Source organism: Gymnoscopelus braueri, assembly GCF_963280865.1.
Source record: "Gymnoscopelus braueri genome assembly, chromosome: 9".
In the NCBI taxonomy this organism is placed as follows: Eukaryota; Metazoa; Chordata; class Actinopteri; order Myctophiformes; family Myctophidae; genus Gymnoscopelus; species Gymnoscopelus braueri.
Window position 1 is genome coordinate 55,033,159 of NC_137610.1, and position 12,816 is coordinate 55,045,974.

Here is a 12,816-nt window from a genome sequence, read left to right on the forward strand (position 1 = left end):
GTCTAATATACAACCACCAGCAAATGCACAATCCTTATGGTTTTCTAACAGTTATTTCTAAGTTACAATGTAACAGCTCTGTTTACACATTTCTCTATGCCCTTTTAATTACATTATTTAGTTTTGATTGTTTTGTTCCACTTTACTTTGGCAATATGTAAACGTATGTTTTCTCATGCCAATAAAGCCCCTTTGAATTGAGAGAGCGAGAGTGCGAGCGAGAGAGAGAGAGAGAGAGAGAGAGAGAGAGAGAGATGACAGCAAAGGAGGGACAAATGGGAATGGATGGCGGATGTCTAGGATCTGATTCGTTCAAAGCACACAGTAGATCCTCCTTATTAATCCAAACCCAATCCAATCCAAAAGTGTTACTGATTCAATCTGCTGCTGAGCCAATCAAATGAAGCTGGAAACTGAACCGGAACAGGAAACGGGTGGAAACCCGGGACTACTGTACAGTTAAAGGGATATTTTATCGTCTACTCAGGCTTTTTGGGAGCCTGGACAGTTTTTAAGTTGCTTGATTCAGTACTTTCTACTTTCGGTACTTTAAGTACATTTCCAATACCAATACTCCTGTACTTTTACTCAAGTACATTTTTAACTCCGGATTCTTACTTGTAAACAGAGTATTTCTATAATGCAGTATTGATACTTTTACTCAAGTAAAGAATTTGAGTACTTTTTCCACCACTGGGTTTGGATAAACAACGTTCCACTCTGCTGTGTTAACAGGCAAGCGGCGTTAAGCTTAAAGGGATAGTTCACCCCAAAATGACCTTTTTGTATTAGTCACCCCATGGAGACTTGAATTCATGGATATGTTTTAGTCTCATTCCTAAGACAATAATATGATGACCGGCAGCGGTTCCGGTAGGAGACACAAAGAGTCTCCTTTGTGTCTCCTACCGGAACCACTGCCTAACGGTCCGCTGGTCATCAAATTATTGGCTTTAGGAATGAGAGAAAAACAAAAAAAAATGATCCATGAATACAAGTCTCTAGCTGTAGTATACAACCCTCGTAGACGTATTTATGATTCTGACGTCTTCAATCTACAAGAGTTGTAGGGTTCACATCCCATGGAGACCTGGACTTTCTGCACTATGCCCCGTAGACACTCCAAACATGTACAAATGTGAAAATAAAGGTGCTTACCCCCACGCCCCAAATGTTAACTGGCTCTACGGGGTAGTAGTTTAATGTAATAATTCATATCTTTCAATAAAGAAGTATTTTAATGCCGTCTGTGGCCGATTCTGTCGGAAGTTCCCAATGGGCGGTAGTGACGGGTAGTGACGGGGCGCATCCGGTGGAACCCGGAATTACACTCAATGTAAACAGGAAGTAAACGAGGGTGAAAAAATGGCGTTCGGCCACAGACGGCATTAAAACATTTCTTCATTGAAAGATATGGATTATTACATTAAACTACTACCGCCTAGAGACAGTTAACATTTGGGGCGTGGGGGTAAGCACCTTTATTTTCACATTTGTACATGTTTGGAGTGTCTACGGGGCATAGTGCAGATCGTCCCTGTGTCCATGGAGGGTGAACCCTACAACTCTCGTAGATTGAAGACGTCAGAATCATAAATACGTCTACGAGGGTTGTATTCTACAGCTAACAAGTCTCCATGGCACCCCATGGAGACTTGGCGAATAGATAGAAAAAAAGTATTTTTTTGGGAGAACTATCCCTTTAATGCAGGGGTCTTCAACAGGGGGTCCTCAGAGTTACTACAGGGGGTCCGGGACCCCTAGGGGGTCCTCAGAGTTACTACAGGGGGTCCGCCAAATCTTTGTGTGATATGATTTCTTTTTTTTTTACCTCAACCACTTGAACCCTAGCATCCCTTTTTTTGAGGAGAACTTTAGCCAAAAATAGCAGATCTACAAGCTCACAACGCCTCGCAGCGCGAGGCGTTGTGAGCTTGTAGATCTGCTATTTTTGGCTAAAGAGCTATAGGTGTAGAGGGTAAAAAGAGCAGACTTTATAGAGTAGGGGGTCCCTGCTTCATCTCTCTCTCAGCTAGGGGGTCCTTGGGCTGTAAACGTTGAAGACCCCTGCTCTAATGTATGAGGTTCTAAACGGGAGGAGCATGCAGGCAGGCAGGGTTCTCACTGGTAAAAGGGTCGATGCTGGCGGGGAAGCGGTACTGCATAAGGGCTCCTATCCACCGAGGAGCTTTCACCTTGCAGGAGCACCGAGACTGTTCCTCCTCCTCCTCCTCCTCCTCCTCCTCCTCCTCCGCCTCCTCCTCATCCGGTACCCCTCCTCCTCCTCCTCCTCCTCCTCCTCTTCTTCCTCCTCCTCGTCTTCCTCCTCCTCTTGACGCTCCCGCCCGGCTCTCCTTCAGGTCCCCGGGACCAGGGGGCGGGGCTGGTGCCTGAGGAGGAGCTGAAGGTCACAGGGAAGGTGAGAGGTCAGAAGGAGAACGTTACCAACTAGAATTTTTCGCAATTCAGGGCAATTGCAAAGTGTGGTTTGCGCCGACGCGGGTCGCGGGTCGCTGCCACCGGGTCTCGACTCTCGAGGAATACGTCGGGAGGAATACCGTCGGAGGCTGCGCCAATTACATTGTCACGTCACTCCTGAGATCACTTGCGTTTCATTTTGAGAGGATTGATCCCCCCAACATAAGGTTTTTGCATCAAACGGTTACATTTTGAGCATTTGTGGCGCCCCCTATGGATCAAAGTGGAAATGCTTTTGGGGATTTGTTGAGTAAACCACCCTTGACATGTGATTCAAATTTGGGATTGACTGGACGTTTTGTTCGTGATTTGTGGGCTTTTTTGTAAAACGGGCCCCTCCCTCTAACTTTGGAAGCCATTTACGGACGAACGGTATGGCTCCAGATTATCGCATGGGTCCAGAGATCATGTGTACCGATTTTTGTGAAATTTGGAGAAAATATGTGGGAGGAGGAGCTAAAAGTGTGTTTTGAAGAAAATTCAAAATGGCGGAAAATCTATCCTGACGCAAATGGGCGTGGCCTATATGGGGAGTTGCGTCATGACCCAAGGAATCTAGGAAAAAAATGATTTTTATTCTACAACCTACGGTTCAAGAGTTATAGGCCAAAACGTAAAGGGGGCTGTTATAGCGCCACCATGAGGCCGATTGGTTTAATTATTTTTATAATAATTTTGGACTAAATCATGAACCACCCCTCCAAGTCTTGAAACTCTAGCCCTTACGGTTTCTGAGAAATAAATACTTGAATGGGAGTTTTTTCATTTTCCCATTTAAGTGGATGGGGACATTTAATGCACTAATAAATCAATATCAATTAAACGATTTAACCAATCTCTTAGCAAAATACAAGCACACGATTCCCGGTCAAGCCGGTCATTTTGACATATGGCACGACATTGGGAGATAAAAACTGTGGGAGGAGATGCGGTTTGAAATAAAGCGTTTTTCAGTTTATCTATAACAATAGTCTGGTTGCCCTGTTAGGGCAACCACACTAATAAGAAGAATAGTAAGAACTTTACCAATAGCACGATATACAAATACTCTGCTACAAGTAAAAGGCCTGTATTCAAAGTTTGACTTGAGCAAATGTTACACAGTTTTGGCATCAAAATATATTAACAGTATAAAATATTTTTTTCCCTTTTTTTTTTTTTTTCAATAGCTGATCTACAAGCTCACAATGTGTCGTACTGTATTGCACCGCATTGTGAGCTTGTAGATCGGCTGTTTTTGAACAGTGAAAGTATAAAATAGTACTTAAAGGAGGAGTTCACTCAAAAAATTACTTATTTTCTATCAATTACACACCCCATGAAGCCTTGATTTCATGGATTTATTTTTGTTTTTGTGGCATTCCTAAGACAATAATTTGATGACCGTGTGTATTTCCGGTAGGAGACACAAATAATCTACTTTGTGTCTCCTACCGGATACATTAGCCGGTAGGAGACGGGAATCAAATTATTAGCTTAGGAATGCGACAAAAACAAAAAAGAATCCATGGATTCAAGGCTTCATAGGGTGTGCAATTGATAGAAAATAAGTCATTTTTTGGGTGAACTCCTCCTTTAAGTGGTTAGTTACTTAAAGGGATTCTAGGCAACTTCAGAGATCAAAAAAAGAAAAAAACTGTTGTCAAACAGTTAGTACCGTTGACTGACAACCCCTTCAGCCAATCAGCAGTTCATTCTCCCTCAGCCAATCATCAGCAAATTTTCCCCAGCACCAGCTAATATGACGCAAGGGGACTTTAGAAGGGGCTATGCCGAAAATAGGTTGCTTTATTCGGATACATACGTGTCACTGCCTTCCCTTTTTTTGGTCATGATTAATTGACCACATATATGAAGTTAAACAACTAAATTCTATCCAAACGCTATCTTAAAAGTAAATTCCGTGCCTCAAAAAAGAAGTTTGAGAGCGTTTTAAAGTTTTAAAACCGAAAGTAAAAACACAGCAGAGAAAACAATGGCTGCCGTTCCATTTTTGTCGGCTGCACTCGGTTCCATCCGGTTTCACTCGAACTCGCCACACGGACACGGAACGCGCACGGACGCGCACATGCGTGCTTTTCATTTACGTCCCGGACAGAGCTGGATACCCGGATGTCAAAACATATATAGTAGGGAAAATACGGATTTCAGAAAGAGGACTGTGTTTCAATGCAGGAAAACACCCCAGCATCATTATATAGTGGCTGATAGAGGGGGAAAAAATGCTAAATATATATATATAAATATTTTTTAATTTAGGCTTCAAGTTACCTAGAATCCCCTAGTGCGCATGCACCCAATCCGGAACACGACTCATTGATCGTTAAAATAAACATGCTCTGAGAATGCTCGTGGTCCACGCAAACACTTTCCAGATTTCCCACTGGTCCACTCCACTCCAATCTGGGAACCCAGATCCAACTGAAAATGTAAAAAAACAGCGACCTCTGCTGTTTGTTCTATGTCTGTTGGCTCTGGGCGGAAGAAAACGTAACACCAGTGCGCAAGGAAACTGGGGTTTAGGTCTGCCTTCAGCTTTCACTTCCGGTGGGTGCCACTATGTTTTCATTCCCACTAACAATATTTCTACACGGAACACTAACACCACTTCTCCCAGAGAACATGGATCGTTTTGGTTATAAGCCCACTTGTTTCTATGATGAAAGAGCAAGTTAAAATGTGAATATCTTTCCGTGGTTTTGTCTGCTCCGCGGACGCTATTGTTAAATTAGTTTGGGTTTGTTTCGAGGGGGAAAGATCGACGGACATGTGAATCCCGCCCACTACATTTGATTGGGTAAAGCGCGGCCTGCTTCCTGATCTGAAGGCACGCCCACTTGTAGCCAATGCGCACACGTTATGACGAACCTCCCCGACAGATTCCAACGCAGTGCAGAATCTGTTCTTGAGAGATTAACTCCACTCTGATCCTCACCACTGGTCCACTCCACTCTGATCCTCACCACTGGTCCACTCCACTCTGATCCTCACACGGTTGGGAACCACTGTTCTACACTAGTGTAAGCGTAGGCTCGTATCCACAATGTGTGTGTCACTCACAGGCGTCCACACTGTCGTCATCGGAGCTGTCCAGCTCTATGAGCTTCTCCTTGGCTTTCTCCGTTCGCTCCTTGAACATCTTGACCAGCTCCTGAAGACGCTCGTTGACCACCGCACTGGTCTGACTGGCCGCAGACGCCGGACGCTCTTTCAGACTGGGAGCAAGAAGACAACAATGCTGTTTGACCACATGGCCGAATGATGCCACAGCCTTTTAGAGCTATGACACCTGATGGCCGTGTCTCATCAGTATACATACTGGGTCAGGAAAAAATGGCAACATACTGCATGTGTGTGTGTGTGTGTGTGTGTGTGTGTGTGTGTGTGTGTGTGTGTGTGTGTGTGTGTGTGTGTGTGTGTGTGTGTGTGTGTGTGTGTGCAAACTGTGCATTATGCACATATTATGTGCCACATGTGTGCGTACTTGAGTGTGTGCATGAGTGCACGTGTGTTTGCATGCAGCATGAGGTCATGTAAGTGTGTGTGTGTATGTGTGCATACTAGGCCTGACCTCGACTAAGTCGACTAGTCGACTGGTTAGTCGCGGGGGGTCTGAGTCGACTAAGTGTCTCTTAGTCGACTCTAGTCGAAAAAAAAAAAAAAAAAAAAAAATTTATTTTTATTTTTTTTAACGGCCAAAAATGTTTTAAATTGTTTTTTGGCCAAGTCTACGCCTGCAACGACACGTAACTTCCACTTTATTCTTCTTATTCCCCGTCTTTGTATTGGTATTGTTTGTGTTGGAGCGCCTCAGTGCGGCTGCAGAGTTCATGTGCAACCTCTTCCAGAGAGAGATAGAGACACTAGAAACTCTGCTGGAGACAAAACAAACTGTGTAGACTTGGCCCTTTGAAATAAAATGTATTTTGGCCCAAAAAATAAAACTGCCAGTCGACTATTGGCAATTAGTCGCCAATTAGAGTCGACTAAACAAATCCTTAGTCGGGGACAGGCCTAGTGCATACATGTGTGCATGTGTGTGCAAACTGTGTAAATATTATGTGCATTATGCACATAGTGGCCCTCATTTATCAACGGAGCGTATAAACCGGCGTATATTTTTCCATATATTCGGCCGTACGCCAACGTCGAAGTCACATTTATCAACGAATCCTACACAGCCGATCCGAGTGTACATTTGGTCCCAGCCTTGATAAATCTCACGTCTGAAAACGAGCGTCATTTAAATAACACGGCCCTTAAATATTCTCGAAACACCCCGATTTTACGACATGAAGAACCAGAATACGACCAAAGAAAGGGTTTCGCCGGCTCGCCTCGCCTCACTGCCCGTCAAGTCACACACACACACACACACACACACACACACACACACACACACACACACACACACACGCACGCACACACACGCACACACACATGCACACGCCTCTCTCTCTCTCTCTCTCTCTCTCTCTCTCTCTCTCTCTCTCTCTCTCTCTCTCTCTCTCTCTCTCTCTCTCTCTCTCTCTCTCTCTCTCTCTCTCTCTCTCTCTCTCTCTCTCTCACACACACACACACACACACACACGCGCCCAACTGTGTCTTTCATAATCCGTTACGGTAAAATCTTTGTCAGTCACGTAGGCTTGTAGCCTACATGAATGACATATTATGATACCAATCACATCGCCATGAATGGAATACGCTTGTATATTGATTTACCCCGTACCGAGCAGTGCGCGTTCGAGTTACACTAAAGCAGTCATGTAGGCTATATTCCCCATGAGACTCGGACGGTCTGCAGACTGCAGTGATCCCGTGCCGCCACCCACGTTATAAGAGATTGGAGCGTCAGGTTTATATCCTGCCAGGTTGTGTAGCCTACATAACTCTCTATGACATAACTCCATACCATAGGACAAGCTACTGTAAGTTTGTAGACCTCACTGTCCATGAAAAGATGGTCGGGAGTCCCGACCGCTGGACTCCCGACGCAAAAGCGCTCGTATATTTTGAAAATAGCAGATCTACAAGCTCACAATGTGAGCTTGTAGATCTGCAATCTTATCTGAATGACTGTTAAAGCAGTTTGTTTAAATTACTTTAAAAGATGATTATTTTATAGTGTAGATATACATTTTGGGATGGATAAATGTGTCCAGATGCCTGTCAGACAGTCAGACAATGCTGCTCCGCAGGTCTAGGATAGAAAAACGGGCGCAGCCAACGTCAACAACTGCTCTAGACCAGACGTGAGATCTCAGCGTACGGTAGGATGAAGCCAACGTCAGGATATATTGATAAATGCCGAAAGTTGCTGTGATCTCGCCGTACGCCCATTATTTGGTCTGCACCGCGTTGATAAATGAGGGCCAGTATGTGCCTGCGTGTGTGTGTGCATGTGTGCGTGCATGGACGCATGCGTGCGCGCATGTGTGCGTACTTGAGTGTGTGCATGCGTGGGAGCACGTGTGTGTGTGTGTGTGTGTGTGTGTGTGTGTACAGTATGTGTGTGTGTGTGTGTGTGTGTGTGTGTGTGTGTATGTGTGTGTGTGTGTGTATGTGTGTGTGTGTGTGTGTGTGTGTGTGTGTGTGTGTGTGTGTGTGTGTGTGTGTGTGTGTGTGTATGTGTGTGTGTGTGTGTGTGTGTGTGTGTATGTGTGTGTGTGTGTGTGTGTGTGTGTGTGTGTGTGTGTGTGTGTGTGTGTGTGTGTGTGTGGGCGCATGTGTGTGTGCTTGTGTGCGCTCACATGTCATCTGTGCTGTGAAGGCTGGTCTGGCTGGGCCATGCTCTGACAGGACCTCCTCCTCCTTCATCATCATCATCTTCACTTTGAGAGTGCCGCCTCCAACTGCCAACATCACACACACACACACAATAACAACATCACACACACACACACACACACACAATAACAACATCACACACACACACACAATAACAACATCACACACACACACACACACAATAACAACATCACACACACACACACACAATAACAACATCACACACACACACACAATAACAACATCACACACACACACACACAATAACAACATCACACACACACACACAATAACAACATCACACACACACACACACAATAACAACATCACACACACACACACACAATAACAACATCACACACACACACAATAACACAATAACAAAATCACACACAATAATAACATCACACACACACACACACACACACACACACACACACACACACACAATAACAACATCACACACAATAATAACATCTCACACACACACACACACACACACACACACACACACACACACACACACACACACACACACACACACACACACACACACACACACACACACAATAATAACATCACACACAATAACAGCATCACACACAATAATAACATCACACACACACACACACACACACACACACACACACACACACACACACACACACACACACACACAATAATAACATCACACACACACTAATAACAATGAGAATGAGAATGACTATGTTTGTATAAAATGTATAAAATTATCATGTTATTTTCTATTCTTTATTCGTTATGTCGTTACTGTTGTGTGAAACCCGTGTATGTCCAAAACCATTACTTTTCAGGAAATGAAAAAAAAGAGCCTGTTTTCCAATGGATCCAATGTAGTTATTATTTAGTCGCTCTTGCTAATACTTTTCATTGGTTAAATATTTACAAAACCAACAGCGACAACTGATTTCAGTGAAAGATGTTTTTACGTGACGGATGCAGACGGATGCAGACGGATGCAGACGGATGCAGACGGATGCAGACGGATGCAGACGGATGAAAGACGTGCAAGTTGACTGTTGATCATGAGAGTGCTGTGCAGATGAAATGCCATTAATTTCAAATTTTAACCACTTTAATCATTATTTTATACTTTGGCTATTCAAAAATAGCAGATCTACAAGCTTGTACGAGCTTGTAGATCTGCTATTTTTTTTGAAAAATCATGAAAATGTGTGCAAATCTTTGAATATATATATATTTTTTAAAGCGAACATTTTTAACTCAAATCTTTGCTTCTGGGGGATTCTACAAATGTCTTCTAAATCCGAAGAGTTTTTTTTGGGGAAAAAACGTATGTTGTCTCAAACCTTTTTCATGTCAAGGACCCCCAAAATGCGGACCTCCATCTCAAAATATATTGTTCCAGGGACCCCCCAGAAGCAAAGATTTGAGTTACAAATGTTCGCTTAAAAAAAAAGAATATATATATTCAAAGATTTGCACACATTTTCACGATAAAAACAAAATAGCCAAATAAATCTAAAAATGACACAGATTCTTTCCCGGTCTTAATGGGTTCAAATGGATTATTTATGACTAATGACACGTGCACACATTCTGCACAATGCATGGATTCACACAGTCTGCCACTATTCACTGAGTCATGCATAGATCCATATGGATGGATGGAGTGATTGATCACTGCTTGATTTGAGGGATGGATGGATGGATAGATACAGGATCAGATAATATGATTGGTTGGATATCTTACATCCTCATCCGGATAGACCTATGCTTCCTTCCATCCAGTGTGAGTTTGGGTTTTGAGATTGTGTGTATGAAAGAGAGCGAGAGAGAGAGAGAGAGAGAGAGAGAGAGGGGGGGGTGGTTGAGACAATACATACATAAAGTAGAAGACACTTGTGAGGTTCAATCACCTACACTATTCTACAACAGCTACGTAACACAGTGACAATACACATATAAGATCATCTCTCATGTCTTTATTGAAATTGCACTATAAACGATAGTGACATAGCAGTAAAAAGATGGCAATTATAAAAGCCAGGTAAAAGCCAACAGCACAGCACCTGTACACAGCTCATACATACTGTACAATGCACCATACAGCACAACACAGCACAGCACAACACAGCACAACACAGCACAGCACAACACAGCACAGTACAGCACAGTACAGCACAGCACAGCACAGTACAACACAGCACAACACAGCACAGTACAACACAGCACAGTACAACACAGCACAGTACAGCACAGCACAACACAACACAAGTTGCATTGCGTTGTGTAACACAACACAAGTTACAACACAAGTTACAACACAACACAACACAACACAACACAACACAACACAACACAGAACATCACAAAGTAACAGACACTAGACTTTTGTCCATCAACTTTTTAACATTTGTGAATTATTTCTACATTCATACAATTTTGAAAATAAATATTTGTTTTCTGCAGAAACTCTTCACAGTTTTGGCTTTTTTCTCTCTAAATGTATACAAAAACACCTCTTCACTTGCTCAATGAAGAAAACTAAACGTTTTAATCACTTGCTGCAACATTTCTGGCATCTCTTTCACAGTGAACTTGCATATAGACAATATCTCATGACCACGCAACCAAGCATGTCTACTGTCTAACCATCTAATGATCGTTAGTGTTTGCATTTGGCCGCAAACACGCACAGTCTAACCAACCAAATGTATCTGTTCTCCTACTCCTTGATTTAACCGCTGCTTTTGATACGATTGATCACACAATTCTACTACAACGCATGGAGTACTGGATTGGTTTGTCAGGCACAGCCTTGTCTTGGTTTTACTCTTACCTAACAGGCAGAAGCTATTTTGTCAGTCTAGCTAACTTTGACTCAGACAAACACAACATCTGTTCTGGTATTCCACAGGGCTCAATTCTGGGTCCCTTATTGTTCTCCCTGTATATACTACCGCTGGGAGAACTCATCGCCGATCACGGAGTGAACTTCCATTTCTATGCTGATGATACCCAGCTGTATCTTTCAGTAGCTCCAGACGACCCCTGCGCTCTAGACCCATTGTTGACCTGTCTGTCCAGTATAAAATGCTGGATGAGTGAAAACTTTCTTAAGCTAAATGAGGATAAAACAGAAGTTCTCATAATTGGCTCCAGTGAGCAGAGAGAATCAATAACAAGTAGACTTGGTAACCTGGCTGTAGAAAGTAACACCACAGTAAAGAACCTGGGGGTTATTATCGATTCTGAATTGAATTTTAATACACACATTAATCATGTCACCAAGATTGCTTTCTTTCATCTTAGAAATATTGCGCGAATTAGAGACTATTTGTCGTTAGACGATGCAAAAACGTTGATCCACGCTTTTGTTTTCTCTCGGCTTGATTACTGCAACGCACTCTACTCTGGCCTGCCAAAGAAAACAACTGACAGATTACAACTTGTTCAAAATGCGGCAGCCAGAATTTTAACTAAAACTAGGATGAGAGAACATATCACTCCAGTTCTAGCTTCACTACACTGGCTCCCGGTTGTTTTTAGGATTGATTTTAAAATTATTTCAATAGTTTATAAAGCTCTAAATGGTCTGGCACCTTCCTACCTCTCTGACTGCCTAGAGAGATATGTTCCAAATCGGGCCCTCAGGTCTTCAAGTGCTGACCTGCTCGAGGTGCCTACAATGACATATAAAAAATACGGTGAAGCAGCATTCTGCTTTTACGGACCGACAGTGTGGAATAAACTCCCATTACACCTAAGACAGGCAGCCTCTGTCGATAGCTTTAAAGCACAGCTCAAGACCTATTTCTTCACTCTTGCTTTTAGCTGATTCTTTGGTTGATTTTTAATTCCTCACTGTATTGCCTATTTTAATGTTGTTTTATGCCTTTGCTTTTATTTTATTTTATTTTATTTTTGTTTGCTTTATTGTTAAATTGGTTGTAACTGTAATTGTATTCTTGCTCTGTAAAGCACTTTGAGCTGCATTTCATGTCATGAAAGGTGCTATACAAATAAAGTTTATTATTATTATTATTATTATTATTATTATTATTATTATCCTACCAATTTACAAAACTGTGAAAGTCAACTTTTCTGCAGGAGACAGACAACATAATTATGGCTAAAATGATATTGGAAAACTGAAACCAGGACACTGCATGCACTACGACACAGGCTGCAGAGCAACAACACTGACAGTAGAGGGCAGCAGATGGACACAAGAAAATGAAGACTCTAGTCTAGGACAGTGTTTCCCAAAAAGTTGGTGTCTTCCAGTGACACAAACATACACAAATACATTATGAATTAATCACTTAATTCTTTTTTTCAGATTGATTTTAATATATATATTATTTTATGTTATTGCATTTTTTGTTTTGAATTCCTTAAAATCTTTGGGTAAAAAAAAGTATTGAAAAAAAAATATTAAAAAAAATAAAATAATAATAATAATATATATATATATATATATATATATATATATATATATATATATATATATATATATATATATATATATATTTCTTGAAGGGT

General features: G+C 42.1%; 1 protein-coding gene across 1 annotated transcript in view; it reads right to left on the reverse strand.

Annotated features, from left to right (window-relative positions):
* Positions 1 to 12,816, reverse strand: part of LOC308092385 (uncharacterized protein) — a gene marked incomplete at both ends in the record, with an annotated part of 57,035 nt that overhangs the window by 15,685 nt on the left and 28,534 nt on the right. Inside the window, 3 exons of the mRNA XM_080438246.1 lie at positions 2,126 to 2,401; positions 5,539 to 5,693; positions 8,232 to 8,348. Of these exons, the coding sequence (XP_080294372.1) occupies positions 2,126 to 2,401; positions 5,539 to 5,693; positions 8,232 to 8,348 (548 nt within the window). The remainder of the gene's footprint in view (positions 1 to 2,125; positions 2,402 to 5,538; positions 5,694 to 8,231; positions 8,349 to 12,816) is intronic.